Source organism: Hemitrygon akajei, unplaced genomic scaffold (assembly GCF_048418815.1).
Source record: "Hemitrygon akajei unplaced genomic scaffold, sHemAka1.3 Scf000035, whole genome shotgun sequence".
Classification (NCBI taxonomy): domain Eukaryota; kingdom Metazoa; phylum Chordata; class Chondrichthyes; order Myliobatiformes; family Dasyatidae; genus Hemitrygon; species Hemitrygon akajei.
In genome coordinates, this window is record NW_027331921.1 from 4,429,853 (window position 1) to 4,448,684 (window position 18,832).

The 18,832-nt window shown below is 46.6% G+C and overlaps 1 protein-coding gene across 1 annotated transcript in view; it reads left to right on the top strand.

Annotated features, from left to right (window-relative positions):
- LOC140720043 (uncharacterized) overlaps nt 1-18,832 on the top strand; it is a 33,576-nt gene that overhangs the window by 476 nt on the left and 14,268 nt on the right. Inside the window, exons 2-5 of the mRNA XM_073034943.1 lie at nt 2,558-2,806; nt 9,079-9,168; nt 12,354-12,473; nt 13,116-13,235. Of these exons, the coding sequence (XP_072891044.1) occupies nt 2,683-2,806; nt 9,079-9,168; nt 12,354-12,473; nt 13,116-13,235 (454 nt within the window). The 5' untranslated portion in view covers nt 2,558-2,682. The remainder of the gene's footprint in view (nt 1-2,557; nt 2,807-9,078; nt 9,169-12,353; nt 12,474-13,115; nt 13,236-18,832) is intronic.

The window sequence follows — 18,832 nt, forward strand, 5'->3', positions numbered from 1 at the left end:
CTAACACGTTCTGCTCCAACGGCTGCAAACTGAACACCCTTTCTGTGGCCCCACTCTCCGCCCCTTCCTTCCGCTTCTCTCAGCACACCATTCTTTTTCTATGTTTCTTAACTGGGTGAGTGAGCAGCAAATATTAAATGGCAGCAATTAAATCTGTATGTACGGGAAGGTGCTTTTGCAAAGTGAGATCAGGGATTTAGCTATTAAATGAAAGTACAGGACCACCAGCCGTCCCAATGTGTCCAGCCATAGGAAGACCATACAGTTCAGCACGGGGATTAAGTGCTGGTGTAGGTTGGAGGGCTGCAAAATTTGGAATCACTGTATTTTTTTCCAAGGAAGTTGGGATCTGTATAGAAGAGATGGAAGACGGTTTACACATAAACTAGAGGGGGACTGATATCCTAGCGGGAAGGTTTGTCAGTACTGTGCATGAGAGTTTTTGGGAGAGTTGTTGAACTGGAGGGGAACTGATATCCTAGCGGGAAGGTTTGTCAGGACTGTGCATGAGAGTTTTTGGGGGAGTAGTTGAACTGGAGGTGATTTGGAGAAGTTGTTTTCTGCCAAAGCTGCTCTTGGTATCTTGGAGCCCAAGCGCTGTTTACTTCGTTGCAGCAGGGAACGATCTGTACTGTGAATAGGGGGAGGTGTTGAAGGAGAGAGGGATTTTGGTCTACGGTTGGAGAATACACACTGTGAATAGAGGGACCCCTCCCGTCACCATCACTCTTCCCTCCCTTACAAACCTCCATGTCTCCTATCGTATTTGCATCCACCACCGTTGCAGGCAGACCATCCCACTAACTCATCACTCTCTCAGTTAAAAGCTTACCGCTGACATGTCCTCTGTACCTCCTTCCAAGCACCTTAAAACTGTGCCCACTCCTGATAGTCATCTCAGCTGCAGGATAAAGTCTGTGACTGTCCACTCGATCAATGCCTCTCATCATCTTCTACATCTTTATCAGGTCACCTCTCATCCTACGTCGCTCCCAGGAGAAAAGGCCAAGTTCACTCAACCTATTCTCAGAGGGCATTGTCCCCAATTCTGGCAACAACTTGTAAATCTCCTCTGCAATCTTTCTATGCCTTCCACATCTTTTCTTCAGCGAGGCGACAATAACTGAGCTCAGTACTCCAAGTGGGGTCTGAGCAGGGTCTGACATAGCTGCAATATTACGTCTCGGCGTCTAAATTCAGTTCCACGATTGATGAAACCCAACACACCATGCGCCTTCTTAACCACAGAGTCAACCTGAGCAGCCGCTTTGAGCGTCCTACGGACTCGGACCCCAAGATCCCTCTGATCCTCCACACTGCCAAGAGTCTTGTCATTAATACTATATTCTGCCATAATATTTGACCTGCCAAAATGAACCACCGCACACTTATCTGTGTTGAACTCCACCTGCCACTTTTCAGCCCTGTTGTGCATCCTATCAATGTCTCGCTGGAACCTCTGAAAGACCTCCACACTATCCACAACACATCTAATCTTTGCGTCATCGTCAAACTTACTAACCCGTCCTTCCACTTCCTCATCCAGGTCATTTATAAAATTCAGGAGGAATGAGGGCCCCAGAACAGATCCTTGAGGAACTCCACTGCTGACCAACTGCCATGCAGAATATCACACGTCTTCAGTGAAACATTCCCTTCCGTGGGCAAGCCAGTTCCCGATCCACAAAACAATGTTCCCTTGGATCCCATGCCTCCTTACTTTCTCAATAAGCCTTGCCTGGGGTACCTTATCAAATGCCTCGCTGAAATCCATATACACTACAGCTACTGCTCTTCCTTCATCGATGCGTTTAGTCACATCCACAAATAATTCGTACGGCGCAACCTGCAATTTTCAAAGCCATGATGACTTTTCCTAGTCATATTATACCTCTCTAAATGTTTATAAATCCTGCCTCTCAGGAGTTTCGGCACCGTTACAAAACAGTGAGTTAAGACTCACTTGTCTATAATTGAGCTATCTCTGCTCCCTTTAGGAAGCAACATCCGCAACTCTCCAATCGTTCGGAACCTCTCCCGTCCCCATTGATGGTGCAATGATCATCGCAGGAGGCTCAGCAATATCATCGCTCGCCTTCCACGGTATCCTGGGGTTCATCTCATCCTGTCCCAGCGACATATCCAACTTGATGCTTTCCAAAATATCCAGTACATCCTCTTTCTTAACATTTACATGCTCAATCATTTCAGTCTGCTGCAGGTCATCACTACTATCGCCAAGATCCTTTTCCATAGCGAATAGTGAAGCAAAGTATTCCTTAAGTACCTCTGCTACTTCCTTCGGTTCCATACACACTTTCCCAATGTCAGACTTGATAGCTTCAAAACTTTCAGGTCTTATCCTTTTGCTCTTCACATATTTGTAGAATGTCTTGGGTTTTTCCTTAATCCTGCCCGCCAAGGCCTTCACATGGCCCCTTCCGGCTCTCCTAATATCCCTCTTAAGCTCCCTCCTGTTAGCCTTATAATCTTCCAGATCTCTAACATTACCTTGTTCTCGGAACCTTTTGTAAACGTTTTTTTTTCTTCTTGACAGAGATTCGCCGCTTTTTGATCGCTTCCGACCGCGACTTCCAATGGGTGCAATATCAGGAGATGAACAGGACCTGGTGATAATATCGACTAAAAGTCCTTGAGTTGCATTCGTCCCTTGAATCCAGGATGACTGGGAATTCCCTTCTGGATCTTTGGCAGACTTCCTGTCTGAAGAAGACTTACGCCCTCAGCAACAACTTTTCCATCCTCGAAAGCAAATTCTTCTGCCAAGTGTTGACGAGCAGGAAAGGTGAGGTAAAATGCCCCATTTCCCCGCTCCTAATCTCAAGTGAGAGGGAGTGAGACAGAGACAGAGAGAAAGAGCGAGAGAGAGAGAGAGAGAGAGAGAGAGAGAGAGAGAGAGAGAGAGAGAGAGAGAGAGAGAGAGAGAGAGAGAGAGAGAGAGAGAGAGAGAGAGAGAGGAGAGATAGGTTTACTCAGTCTCTGATTTTGGCAATGAGTTTCGGGACGGTGTGATGTTCGCCACACCCAGTGTTTGACATCGCAGGTGTGTTCACACTGCTTCTAACCCTGGCTTTGCGACGAGAGGGCGTTTGACATCTGGCATTTGTGATTGAACATGGGGAGAAACTTGAAGTTTAGAATCGAGCAGTATTGAAGGATCTTCACTTTGTGTCCCACCCAGGCGGTGTGTGTTGGGCCTTTGGAGGGAGTTCCACTGGGTGTCTGACCTGGGATTTTATGATGGGACGGTGTAGAGGGAGAGTAAGTGTGTTTGGAAAGGGTAGAGGGAGCCGCACTCCTTCTGATCAAGATAGTGTGTGATGGGACGGTGTGGAGGGAAATTCACTCTGTGTCGGACTCCAAGAGTGTGTATTTGAACGGTGTGAAGAGATCCTCAAACTTAGGATGACTCACGGCGGATGTAATGGATGACACGGAGGGAGATTCACTGTTCCTTCTTCCTAATTCCCAGAGCACCTGCGTTCCCAGGACTGGATCAGGAATGAGGACCTGTGTTTATTCCATATTGACGTTTAAAATATCTTACGATGGAGCGAAGCAACATTGTTCTAACTGCGATTCAAAGCTTCTTGAAATGAGTTCTAAAGAGGAAGAGGTATGTGTCAGATCGACAGAAGAAATATCCGCACCAGTGACTCCGCCCACTCCAGTACATCACACACTTCCGGGGTCAGACACAGAGAGAAGCTACACACGTTGGCGTTGCATTGTGCCGGTGGTCAGGGCCCACTGGAGAGTAAATGAGATTGTATCCGCTGTCGACCTTTTGTGGAGTTCGCTAAATTGCAGCGGGGCCACGTCTTTACTGGGGAAGGGGTGACTCTGGATAGGACCAGCCTCTCAATGCATCCGTGAGTATCACTGGGCGATTGTAGCTGAGACAGCTCTCCCTACTCTTCTCGGGCACTGGTGTGATTGCCGCCCTTTAGAAGCAGCTGGAAAATTCCGACCACAGCTTTGAGAGATTGAAGGTGTCCTCGGACACTCCAACCTCAACTACAGTCCTCCCCACCTTCGTCACTTTATCCCTCATTGAACCCTCCCCGTCCCCGTCAGCCCCCTCAGCACCTGCACCCCTCCTCTTCTCCGTCTTGCACTCCGTTCCCATTGCTCGTTGTCTGGGTGGCACGTCTTCGACCCCGCCACCCAGACAACCCCCCGCCCTCGTGTTCACACGGAATGTCGAGAGAATGGGGGAGAGCTGACGTCAAGTGTTACATCTCCTCCTTTCCACCGGATATCGAACTCTCAGTTCTCAGCCTCTCTACATCTCCGTGTAGGCAGGACAATTGTGTGGTTCCTCACCACATCCTCCCAGTCACTACAATCGCAGCCGCCGTCTCTGTCCTCCCCTACCCTCTTCTAATCTCTACACTACATCCGGTCACACACGCATACTATCTCTGAGACAGACACACAATTAGAGACTACAGGAATGCAGAAGTGCAGAGGACTGGTGAGAGGGGAGAATATGCTGAGAGGAAGCTTCGCTCGGTTTCTGACTCTGTTAGGGTGTTATGGCACATTCCGGAGGGAGATTCACTCTGTCAGACACCGGCAGTGTGTAAAGGGACGGTGTAGAGTGCGATTCACTTTGTGTCTGACCCCGGGACTGTGTGATTGAAGGGAGTGGAGAGAGCTTCATTTAGTGCCTGGGAATGACACGGGGAGTGTGTAATGGGACGGTGTAGAGTGCGATTCACTCTGTGTCTCACCCCGGGAGTGTGTGATGGGACGGTGTGGAGGGCGCTACACTCAGTGACTGACCCCGGGAGTGTTCGTTTTGAGTGTCCAGAGGTTCTCCTTCTCTCTATATATCTCTATACTTCCCCCCACACAGTCTCTCTCTCTCCCCTCCAGCACAGTCTCCTTATCTGTCCGAACTCTTTCAATCTTTTGCTCTACCATCTTTATTTCACACACTCTCTCTAAACCCAGTCCCACTCTCTGTCTAAAACTACACACTCTCTCTCTCTCACTCTATCACTACTTTGTTGCTCTCGCATCAATCTCTTTCTCTCTCCCACTCTCTCTTTCTCCCTCTATTATATCTCGCTCGTTGGCTCTCTCTTTCTGACCTGTGTTGAGAATTGCCTGATGGAGTTCAACTCAGATAAATGTGAGGTGCTTCATTTTGGTAGATGCAATATGATGGCAGATATAGTATTAACGGTAATACTCTTGGCAGTGTGGAGGATCAATAGGGTTTTGGGGTCGGAGTCCAGACGACATTTAAAGCAGCTACGCAAGATGATCTTTGGTTACTGAAGCATACGGTGCATTGTCCTTTTCTCACTCTTTCCCTTTCTCTCTTCAGTTGCTAATGCCTCTCTGTCTACAACACCCTCCGTCTCTTTCACTGTACCGTCTCTCTCTACGCCCACTTCTCTCTTTCTCTACCCTCACTCTCTCTTTCTCACTCGCTATTCTCTCTCCCTATCTCTCTCTCTCTCTACCCACACACTACCTCTCTCGCCTCCATTCTCTCATTCTCTGTAACGCCTCTCTCTCCCAATCCCCCTCGCTATATCCCACTCCCTCACATTCTACCCCCACTCGCTCTCACTGCGGTCTCTCTCTACCCCAATTTCTCATTCTCTCTTTCACGGTACTCCCCTCTCTCACTCACAACCACACACTCTCGCTCCCTCTCTACAACCACACTCTCTAGCCCCACACTCTCTCTCAGTACGCCCTCTCCTAACCCACACATTGCCTCTCTCACCGAACTCTCTCTCTTTGTCTATCGTCTCTCTGACTCACTCTAATCCTACTCTCTCTATCCCCTCTTTCTTTACCCCACAATCTCTCCATCATTACTACCCCTTCTCTTGCTCTACCCCCACTCTTCCCATCAGTCTGCACTCTCTTTGTCTCTACCACTGTTTCTTCCTCTCTCTCTCTCTCTCTCTCTCTCTCTCTCTCTCTCTCTCTCTCTCTCTCTCTCTCTCTCTCTCTCTCTCTCTCTCTCTCTCTCTCTCTCTCTCTCTCTCCCTCACTACCACCCAACCTTTCTCTACCACCACACTCTCTCCACACTCATTCTCTCCCGCTCTCACTAGTCATTCTCTCCTCCCCTACTCTCTCTTTTCACTACCGTCTCTATCTACCCCACCTCTTTGTACACCTCTTTTTCTCGACCACTGCTCAGTCTCTCTACTCCAATTCTCTCTCTCTAAACTCTCTCACCACTCTTCCTCTCTCTCTACCCTACTGTCTCTCCCGTTTCCCACACTTCCTCTCTTTCTCTCTATCGTTGCCCATTTCCTCCAGTCTCTCTCCCTGTAAACATACCTTCTACTCTCACAGACAGTCTCCCTCTGTCCCTCCCGCTCGAACCCCACTCTCTTTCTCTGTCCCGCTCTCCCCCTCTCTCTCGTTTTACCCTCTCTCTCCCACTCTCTCTCTCTACCTCAACTCTCTCTCTTTCATTCTACCGTATCCCTCTTGTCTCAATCTTTCTCCAATCCGTCTCTTTCTCTGCACTCCCATTCTATGTCCACCAACCCTCCATCTCTCTCTCTTCCACTGTCTACAACCATTGTCCCTCTATCCTACCGTCTCTCTCCATTTCCACCCACAATCTCTCTCTCTTTACTGCTGCAGTTTCCTTCTCTCCCCCAAAACCTTTCTCTAACCACACTCTCTCGCTCTTTCATTCTACCCCCACACTCTCCCACTCTACCACCCTCTCTCTCTCTCTCTTCCTCTATCTCTCTCATCTCTGTCTTTCTACGCCCCACTCCATAGAGCGAGAGAACATGACAGCACAGAAACAGGCCCTTTGGCTCTTCTTGGCTGTGCCGAACCATTTTTCAAGTCCCACTGACCTGCACGTGGGTCATATCCCTCCAAACCCCTCTCATCCATATACCTGACAAGATTTTCTTAAATGCCAAAAGTGAGTCCGCATTAAACAATTCATCTGACAGCTCATTCAACACTCCCACCACTCTCTGCGTGAAGAAGACCCCCCCCCAATGTTCCCTTTAAACTTTTTCCCCTTCACCCTTAACCCACGACCTCTGGCTTTCTTGCTATTGCTTTGCTGTCTTGTTGAAGACCCGCTCAGTGTAGCCGCAGGTTTTCAAGTCCTCTCTGAAAAACTAACAAACCTCAGCTCATGTTGCCATGGGTGACGAGAGTCCTCAGATAACGATCAGCGTGCGCTGGTTTCCTGTAAACTTCAACGGAACAATGTCAGTTTTCTTTGATAATTACTGCAAGCTTTGATAAAACGGCAAGCTATTGTTTTCGACTTCTTCTGGTGTAAATTTGGTGCAGATTTGAGAGAGAGACGAGAGAGAGAGAGAGAGAGAGAGAGAGAGAGAGAGAGAGAGAGAGAGAGAGAGACTGTGAGGAGTTGTTCATTTCACTCGGAGGGAGGGAGCTCGCTTGCTTCAGTGACTGTTGGGTGTTTGTCCCCGGGGCCGTGGTTTTTCGCGCAAAGATGGTCTGAATCCCCGGTGATGAGCAGAGCAGTGGGACGGTCAGAAGATCAAAGCAGGAACCAACCGTGGGTGGAGTGGGGGAGGACATCAGAGGCTCTGCATGAGTGTCACATATCTATCTGGTTCACACATTCTTCTCTCCTGTCATCCCTCACTTATCCCCTCATTCCACTTCTTTCTCCCGTCTTCTCTTCTTATCACACTCCATCGTCCACATCTCTGTCAATCGTCCCTTCACTGCATCCCTCCTCCCTCTTTGCAGCGCTCTCTGCTCCCTTTCATGCGCTTCGCCCACTATCTGTCCTTTTCACTCTTTCTACCTCCCTTCCTTTCTTCCCCTGTCAGCTTGCACTCTGCTTTCTCCCTCTCTCCCCAATTTCTCTCAAATTGCCCCGATCTTTCTGCATTCCCTATCCATTCACTCCCACCTATACCAACCTCCTATCACTGCCCTCCCTCTCTGTCCCCTTCACCCACTTCTCTCTCTCCGACCTCCCCTAACGTTCCCTCATTCTCCTTCCCCAACTTTCACGCCACTCTCACTGCTCCTGCCCCCACCACTCTCATCTGTTGAGATAATCGTTCTCACACCTTTACTCTCTCTCTCCTCCCCCGCACTTCCTTCCCCTGCTCTCGGCCTCTCTCATTATCGGCCCTTGATCTGGTGTTTGTTGCTGTCGGTCAAACTCCCCTATGAACACGGGCTTCCTTTGTCAACGGTCACTTCAACTTCCTATTCAACCTTTCTGTGTAACTCAGTTTCTCAATCCCGGCAACATCCTTGTAAACCTTCTCTGCAGTTTTTCAAACTTTTTAATATCCTTCCTGTAATTAGGTGACCAATACTGCACACAATACTTCAAATTCGATCTAACCGATGTCTTATACAATCTCACCATTACATTCCAGCTCTAATACTCAATACTTTGTTTTATAAAGGGCAATTTACCAAAAGCTTTCTTTACAACCCTATCTACTTGTGAAAACACTTTTAGGGAATTATGTATCTGTACTCCCAGATCCCTCTGTTCTACTGCACTCCTCAGTGTCCGACCATTTACCTTGTATATTCTACCTTGGTTTAATCTTCCGAACTGCAATACCTCACACGTCTGCAGTAAAATCGATCTGCCATTTTCAGCCATTCCTCCAAATCCCTCTGAGGTCCAAATCCCTCTGCAAGCTTTGAAAACCTTCCTCACTGTCCACTACACCTTCAATCTTTGGATCATCAGCAAATTTTGCAGATCCAATTTGTCATATTATCATCCGGATCATTGATATAAATGACAAGTAACAATGGACGCAGCACTGATCGCTGTGGCACACCACTAGTCACAGGCCTCCACTCAAAGTAGCAATCCTCCACTACCACTCTCTGGCCTCTTCCATTGAGCCAATGTCTAATCCAATTTACTATCTGTGAGGCCACCATCTCGCACTCTATGAATCCCTCTCCACCCCACTCCCTTCTCCCGCTTCCTCTTGTTATCAGCTGCTTAGCTCGTGTCTGTTGATGTCGGTCTGATTCCCTTGTCAAAACAGGCTTCCACTGACAATGCTTGCTTCTCCTTCCTGAGTTTAGAGACACAAAGAATCCTCTGCAGGATGGACGACAGTGAGACTTACGTGAACGTGAAATTCACGAAAACGGACTCACAGTCTCCTTCCCGAGGTGAGTGTGGCCGAGAGACGAAGGAACGGAGTTTCAGTCTGTGTCTGTCCCCGGGAGTGTGTGATGGGACAGTGGGGACGGAGATTTACTCTGTGTCTGACCCCGGGAGTGTGTGATGGGACGGTGTGGAGGGAGATTCGCTCTGTGTCTGACCCCGGGAGAGTGTGATGGGACGGTGTGGAGGGAGATTCACTCTGTGTCTGACCCCGGGAGTGTGTGATGGGACGGTGAGGAGGGAGATTCACTCTGTGTCTTTATGTCCTTGTAAATCTTCTCTGCACTCTTTCAACATTATTAATATCCTTCTTGTAATTCGGTGACCGAAATTGTACACAATACTCCAAATGCGGACTCAAAAAATGCATTATACAACCTCTCTATAAAATTCCAACTCTTCTACTCACTACTTTGATTTATAATGGCCAATGTACCAAAAGCTCTCTTTACTATCCTTTTTACCTTTAGGCGCAACTTTTCGGGAATTTTGTATCTGTATTCCGAGATCCCTCTTGTCTACTGTTCTCTTCAGTGCCCTGCCAATTACCTTGTATGTTCTACAATGGGTTTTCCTTCCAAAGTGCAATACCTCACACTTGCCCGTTGTAAACTCCATCTTCAAACACGAGGAAACCTGCAGATGCTGGAAATTCAAACAACACACACAAAATGCTGTTGGAATGTAGCAGGCCAGGCATCATCTATAAGGCGAAGCACTGACGACGTTTCAGGCCGAGTCTCACTGACCACTAGAACTCCAATCTTAGTATCATCAGCAACTTTGCAGGTGCAGTTCACCACATTATCAACCAGACCATTGATGTAGTTGATAAATATCAATGGACCCAGCACTGATTCCTGTGGCTTACCACTAGTCACAGGCCTCCACTCAGAGTAGCAATCCTCCACTACCACTCTCTGGTTTCTTCCACTGAGCGAATGACTAATTCAATAGATAGATAGATAGATACTTTATTCATCCCCATGGGGAAATTCAACTTTTTTTCCAATGTCCCATACACTTGTTGTAGCAAAACTAATTACATACAATACTTAACTCAGTAAAAAATATGATATGCATCTAAATCACTATCTCAGAAAGCATTAATAATAGCTTTTAAAAAGTTCTTAAGTCCTGGCGGTAGAATTGTAAAGCCTAATGGCATTGGGGAGTATTGACCTCTTCATTCTGTCTGAGGAGCATTGCATCGATAGTAACCTGTCGCTGAAACTGCTTCTCTGTCTCTGGATGGTGCTATGTAGAGGATGTTCAGAGTTATCCATAATTGACCGTAGCCTACTCAGCGCCCTTCGCTCAGCTACCGATGTTAAACTCTCGAGTACTTTGCCCACGACAGAGCCCGCCTTCCTTACCAGCTTATTAAGACGTGAGGCGTCCCTCTTCTTAATGCTTCCTCCCCAACACGCCACCACAAAGAAGAGGGCGCTCTCCACAACTGACCTATAGAACATCTTCAGCATCTCACTACAGACATTGAATGACGCCAACCTTCTTAGGAAGTACAGTCGACTCTGTGCCTTCCTGCACAAGGCATCTGTGTTGGCAGTCCAGTCTAGCTTCTCGTCTAACTGTACTCCCAGATACTTGTAGGTCTTAACCTGCTCCACACATTCTCCATTAATGATCACTGGCTCCATATGAGGCCTAGATCTCCTAAAGTCCACCACCATCTCCTTGGTCTTGGTGATATTGAGACGCAGGTAGTTCGAGTTGCACCATATCACAAAGTCCTGTATCACCTCACCATTTATACCTCGTGACTGAATCTTCCTAACTGACTTCCCATGCGAGATCTTGTCAGAGGCCTTACTGAAATCCCTGTAGACAACATCCATTGCCTCCCGTTCATCCACTTTCCTGGTAACCTCCTCGAAAAACTTTAATACCTTTGCTAAACATGACCTATCACGCACAAGTCATGTTGATTGTCCCTGATAAGTCCCTGTCGATCCAAATACGTAGATCCTATCTCTTAGTACTCCTTCCAATAATTTACCTACTACTGACGGCACATTTACCGGATGACTTTTAAACATTTGTTAAACAACGGAACAGCATGAGATATCCTCCAGTCCTCCAAACCCTGATGTGTGTGATTGGACGGAGAGGAGGGAAATTGCCTCTGACACCGGGTATGAGTGACGGGACTGTGTGGAGGGATATTGACTCTTGTCAGACCCCTGTAGTGTGCGATGAATTGGTATGGAGACTGCTTAACCCTGCGTCTGACCCGGGAGTGTGTGATGGGACGGTGCGGACAGATTACATTTTCTGTCTGACCCCGGGAGTGTGTGAAGTTACGATGGTGCGGGAGCTTCACTCTGTGTCTGACCGCGGGACTGTGTGATGGGACGATGGTGAGGAAGCTTCCCTCTGTGTCTCACGCCGGGTGTGTGTGTTGGGACGGTGTGGAGAGAGTTTCACTCTCTCTGCTTGCAGAAGTGTGTGATGGGCCGGAGTGGAGGGAGATCGCCTCTGAGCACGGAGTGTGTGATGCGACGGTGTGCAGGGAGATTTCCTTTGGGTCTCACAGAGTGAATCTGTATTGCGATTTGTCTTAAAATCCCATACTATCACAACTTTATGTTTCCTGCAGTTGTCTGCTATCTCTCTACAGATTTGCTCCTCAAATTCTGAGTGACTATAGGGTGGCCTATACGACAACCCCATTAATGTGGTCGACAGGGAAGGGTCGTGCCGTTAACTTTCTCCTGTCCCTCTCTTTCCCTCGTCCACGTTTTCTTCCACTCATTCTATCACCTTTCTCCCTCAACTGTGCTATCGCTCTCACACTTGTCATTCCCTTCCGCTCATAACCTCGCTTCCTTTTCCATCCGCCAATCTCTCCCATTCTCTCCTGGTTCTGTTTCCCCATTCTATTCTACCTTTCAGCCCATCGCACCACTCTCCATTCTCCACCCCCCCCCATCGATCCCTTCTACCGTTTGCCTCCTACTTGGAATCCCAGTCTTTACCCGTCACTTCCCCCCTCCCTTACCTTCTATACCTCCCTCTCAGCTATTCTTCACCGTGTCGACTCCGTCTCTGTCCGACTCTCTCTCGCCCTCACTCTGCTCTGTCTCTCTGTTCTCACTCCCACGATTCTCTACAGGTTTCTCCACCTTCTATTTCTCACCCTCTCTTATATTCTCTCCTTCTCTCCCAGACGGTCTAACATCCACATACTCAGTGCTAAAGTCTGGGAAAGACGAACTTCTGATCGATGAGGATGAAGATCTTTCAATCTCCTCTGGACCAGTCAAACTATCAGCGATTGCTCGAGCAGGTTTGAGTTCACAGTATTAGCGTCAATGTGAAGGAGTCACGTGCTATACGCACAGAAGTTCAACTTCTAACGCATCTGCATCGACCACTTTCTATGACAGCTCGTTCCATAGATGGCCCAGCATCTCAATTTAAAAAAAAATCACTCGTGTCACCACCTTCTACAATCACCTGATCCCTCATCGCTTTGGTCCTCAATTCTCCAAGCCCAGAGAGAAAAATGGCTCTGAGTATTCACCTTGTCTGTGCCCCATGTGGTTCCGCATGGGAGGTTAGTAAGGAAGATTCAGTCGCTAGGTATACATGGAGAGGTAGTAAATTGGATTAGACATTGGCTCAGTTGAAGAAGCTAGAGAGTGGTAGTGGAGGATTGCTGCTCTGAGTTGAGGCCTGTGACTAGGCAGTGTCTGCCTTTTATGCCTGAACCTTCCCTGTTGTCCAGCTCAGGACTGGTTTCCGGATATAGACACTGACAGACCATGTACAATGGACTAGCGCTCTCGAAGCCCCCTTTGTAAATAACCACCGCACACCTACGTGAAATCGCACTTCGTGAATCTCTGATGACGCCGCCTATGGGCAATGTACTTTCTATACCGGTCTCTCCTCCTTTCACTTCTTCTTCTCTCTCATTCTCTCTCAGACGGTCTGAACTCCACCTACTCAGTGCTGAACCTTCCAAAAGACGAGCATCACTTGGAAGAGTCTGAAGATCCTCCTATTACATCGGGACCCGCCGGAATGTCAGCGGCTGCACCGGCAGGTCAGAGTTCACAATAATGACATCACTTTGAAGTGGTCACGTGTTTTACGCACAAGTGTTCTGGTTCCAATGATTCTACTTCGACCACTTCCTCTGGTAGCTCATCCTACAGACGGGTAAAAAAAAAGTTGTCAATCTTGTCCTCAGTTGCATCATCTACTGCTATCACCTTATCCCTGAGCGCTTTATACCTCGATTCTCCAAGCTCAGAGTAAAAATGAGTCTGTGCTTTCACCTTGTCTTTGCCCCATGTGGTTTTCTACAGCTCCGTTAGTTCACCATAGAACCATAGAACATTACAGCACAGAAACAGGCCTTTTGGCCCTTCTTGGCTGTGCAGAACCTTTTTTCTGCCTAGTCCCACGGACCTGCACCTGGGCCATATCAACCCAAACGCCTCTCATCCATATACCTGTCCAAGTGTTTCTTAAATGTCCAAAGTGAGCCCGCATTCACCACTTCATCTGGCAGCTCATTCCACACTCCCATCACTCTCTGCGTGAAGAAGCACCCCCCTACAATGTTCCCTTTAAACTTTTCCCCCTTCATCCTTAACCCACGACCTCTGCTTTTTTTCCTCCACTGGCCTCAGGCAAAAAAGCCTAGCTGGATTCAGTCTACCTATACCCACCATCATTTTATACACCTCTATCAAATCACCCCTCATTTTCCTACCCTCCAGGGAATAAAGTCCTAACCTATTCAACCTTTCTGTGTAACTCAGTTTCTCAGTTCCCGGCAACATCCTTGTAAACCTTCTTTGCACTTTTTCAAAATTTTTAATTTCCTTCCTGTAATTCGGTGATCAATACTGCACACAATACTTCAAATTCGGTTTAACCGATGTCTTACACAATCTCACCATTACATTCCAGCTCTAATACTCAATAATTTGTTTTATAAAGGGCAATTGACCAAAAGCTTTCTTTACAACCCTATTTACTTGTGAAGCCACTTTTAGGGAATTATGTACCTGTACTCCCAGATCCCTCTGTTCTACTGCACTCCTCAGTGTCCGACCATTTACCTGGTAAGTTCTAGATTGGTTTAACCTTCCGAAGTGCAATATCTCACACGTCTGCATTAAAATGGATCTGCCATTTTTCAGCCTTTCCTCCAAATCCCTCTGAGGTTCAAATCCCTCTGCAAGCTTTGAAAACCTTCTTCACTGTCCACTACACCTTCAATCTTTGGATCATCAGCAAATTTTGCTGATCCAATTTGTCAGATTATCATCCAGATCATTGATATATATGACGAATGACAATGGAGCCAGCACTGATCCCTGTGGCACACCACTGGTCACAGGCCTCCACTCAAAGTAGCAATCCTCCACTACCACTCTCTGTCTTCTTCCATTGAGCCAATGTCTAATCCAATTTACTACCTCTCCATGTTACCTAGCGACTGAATCTTCCTAACTAACCTCTCATGCGGGACCTTGTCAAAGGCCTAACTGAAGTACATGTATATAACATCCACTGCCTTCCCTTCATCTACTTTATCGGTAACTTCCTCGAACCACTCTAATAGATTGGTTAAACATGACCTACCACGCACAAAGCCATGCTGACTTTTTGTAATAAGTCATTGTCAATCCAAGTACTTTTAGATCATATCTCTTAGTACTCCTTCCAATAATTTACTTTCTACTGATGTCAAACCTACCGGCCTATGATTCCTCGGCTTACTTTTTGAGCCTTTTTAAAGCAATGGAACTACATGAGCTACCCTCCAATCCTCCGGCACCTGACCCGTGGATTTTGACATTTTAAATATTTCTGCTCGAGCCCCTGCAATTTCAACACTAGTTCCCTTCAAGATCCGAGGGAATAACCTGTCAGGTCCTGGGGATTTATCTGCTCTGATTTGCCTCAATACAGCAAGCACCTCCTCCTCTTTAATCAGTATAGTTTTCATGACCTCCCTACTTGTTTGCCTTGTTTCCATAGACTCTATTCCAGTTTCCTTAGTATATACAGATGAAAAAACATTTAATATCTCTCCCATTTCTTTTGGTTCCATACATAGCTGACCACTTTGTTCTTTGAGTGGACCAATTTTATCCCTTACTATCCTTTTGCTCTTAACATATCTGTAGAAGCTCTTAAGATTACCTTCACCCTGACTGCCAAAGTAACCAATTCTATTATTTTAGTCCTCCTGATATCTTTCGTAAGTATTTTCTTATTCTTTTTATACTCCTCAAGCATCTTATTTCCTCCCTGTTGCCGAAACATGTTATACATCTCTCTCTCTTCATCTTTATCAGACACCTCTGCGCTCCGAGGCATAAAGTCCAACATTGCCTGACACATTTCCATAATCCAGTCCCTGAACTATCCTCGTGCATCTCCTCTGCTCACTCTCTAGCTCAGTGGCATCTTCTCTAGAGGAAGACGACGCCCTGGGAACACTCTACACAAATGTGGCTTCACTGACGTCTTGTACAATTCCAACATGACCTCCCTACTCCTGTACTCATTGCCCTGACGGATGAAGGGCGGCGCGACAGGTGCTAACTTCACCGCCCTGTCTACCTGTGACTGCACTTTCAGAGAACCGTGTCCCTGAACCCCTGGGTCCCTCTGCTCTGCAACACTCCCCAGGGTCTCTGTCTACCTGTGATTCCACTTTCAGGGAACAGACTACCTCTAGCCCTGTGTCCCTACGTTCTATAATGTCCCCCAACATTCCACTCTCCCGTCTTCCAGGGTGATCTACCATCTGTGATCTTGATACGTGTTTTGAATAGCGTTCATTATAGCTATCAATCCGGACATATTGGGCAGTCAAATTCCCCTGGGACACACACCTTTACACAGAATAGTCTCCCAAGTGAAAAAATAAAATGTTTTATTTTCTTCCCTGTTCACCATGTCTACCACCCTGCTCTCAAAAACGCCCTGGTTCCTCACTAAAGATATAAACACTGCTCTTCCCATGACTGCAAGAAACTAGAGAGCGTTGTGGAAAGAGCTGAGCCCAGCTCCGAAACCAGCTTCCCCTCCATGAACTCTTTCTACACATACTGCTGCTTCGATAAAGCACCCTGCATCATCAAAAGTCCCCGGACATTCTGTCTTCTGCACCCTCCCATCGGAGGGAAAATGCGAAAGCGTGTATCAGGAGGCTCAAGGACAGCTTCTACGCTACAATAATCTGACTATTGAACGGATCTCTAATACGATAAGATGTACTCTTGACATCAGATCTTCCTCTCTGTTGCTCTTGAATCTTATCGTCTGCCTGCACTGCAATGTCTCTATGCATATCTGGATTACATCTAATTATCTGGGTAGACAGGGCCTATTTAGCAAGAATCAACACGAGTTTATGCGTGGAGGTCAAAATAAGATTTTGCCCAATCTTATGAAATTTTTTGAAGAGGTTACTAGGAAGGTTGACGAGGGTAAAGCAGTGGATGTTGTCTATATGAAATTCAGTAAGGCCTTGGCAGGTTTCAACATGCAAGGTTAGTTAGGAAGGTGCAGCTGTTAGGTATTAATATTGAAGTAGTAAAATGCATTTAACATTGGCTGGATGGGAGTTGCCAGAGAGTAGTGGTGGATAACTGTTTGCCAGTTTGGAGGCCGGTGACTAGTGGTGTGCCTCCGAGATCTGTACTGGATCCAATGTTGCTTGTCACATACATTAATGATCTTGATGATGGGGTGGTAAATTGGATTAGTAAAGATTTAGATGATTCTAAGACAAGTGGCCTTACGATAATGAAATAGGTTTTCGAAGCTTGCAGAGAGATTTAGGCCATTTAGAAGAGTGGGCTGAGCGATGGCAGATGGGGTATAATGCTGATAAGTGTGAGGTGCTACATTGTGGTAGGACTAATCAAAAAATGACAGACATGGTAAAGAGTAGGGCATTGAGGAATGCAGTAGAACAGAGTGACCTAGGAATAATAGTGTATAGTTCCCTGAAGGTGGAATCTCATGTGGATAGGGTGGTGAAGAAAGCTTTTGTTATGCTGGCCTTTATAAATCAGAACAATGTGTATAGGAGTTGGGATGCAATGATAAAATTGTGCAAGGCTTTGGTGAGGCCAAATTTGGAGTATTGTGTACAGTTCTGGCCACCGAATTTTAGGAAGGATGTCAACAAAATAGAGAGAGTACTGAGGGGATTTACTGGAATTTTAACTGGATTTCAGCACTTAAGTTACAGAGAAAGGTTGAACGTTAGATCTTTATTATTCGTAGCGTAGAAGATTGAGGTGGGTCTTGACAGAGTTATTTAAAATTATGAAGGGTATAGTTATAGTTGACATGGATAGGCCTTTTCCATTGAGAGTAGGGGAGATTCAAACAAGAGGACATAAATTGAGATTTATGGGGCAAAGGTTTAGTGGTAACACAAGTGGGGACCTCTTTACACAGAGAGAGGTAGCTGTGTGGAACTAACATCCTGTAGAAGTGGTGGAAGCCGGTTCATTATTGTCGCTAAAAAAATGGATAGGAAAGGAATGGAGCGATACCGGCTGAGTGCCGGTCTGTGGGAATAGGTGAGTGTAATCGTTCAGCACGGACTAGAAGGACCGTGAGAGCCTGTTTCTGTGCTGTAACTGTTACATGGTTATATGTCTAAATGGTCTGGATGAAAATATAGGTGGGGGGGGGGTTTGGTATGTTTGTAGATGATACGTTGATGGGTGTTGCGGATCGCATAGAGGACCTGCAAAGAATTCCGTAGGCGATGGAACAGTTTCTGATATGGGACGGAGGATTGGCAGATGGTGTTTAACCCGGACAAACGTAAAATGTTGTACCTTGGTAGCGGAAATGCTCAGAGACAGCTCTCTACTAAAGCCAAAACACTAAATGTGTTTTTACCAGAGGGATCTTACAGTCCAATGCCACTGTTCATGCCATGGTTTCTGATAGGATGGCTCAGAATGCCATGCCTGCCATTATTAGTTGGGGCACTAAGTTTAAAAGTCCGGCTGTTATAAAGCAACTTCACAAAAATTTCTAGTCAGCATGTGTTACGTACCCCGTAACTGGGTGACTAACCAGCAAGAGAAAGAAGAATCTGTTGGAGTCTGTTGGTACTATATTCAAAAGTGTTTATTAGTAAAATAAGCAAATTAATATCAATAATGCAAGTATATAGATAATACACGTTAGCAATAATAAAAATAAAAGTGTGGGAATAATAATAAGCAATTATAAACAAGCTCTATCGATGTCTAGGGGATAATGTATTGTCATAGAAAAGTATAAGGTTCAGTTCATTTCATACGTGCTGCTGTAGATATTGGTTGTTGTGTTGTAATCGTTGGAGAAAGAGAGAGAGCGAGAGAGAGAGAGCGAGATGTAACAGCTACAGTCATGCAAACCTTCCTTTACGTTCTTGATCCGCCATAGCGTTGTGGCCATTCAGTTAATGACCCCTCTGTCCTTCAGCTGGACCGTTCTTCTGTGGTGGACTCGTCACTCTGGCATGAGTGGACACACACACATGTCCCCATCGGCCCTGCTATAACACTGTGAGTTCAACCGACCGATTTCTTTGTTCGGTCTCCGATGCCCCACACCTTCCCGTGGGTTCCAACACTCAAGCAGTGCTCAATAGTGTGTCTC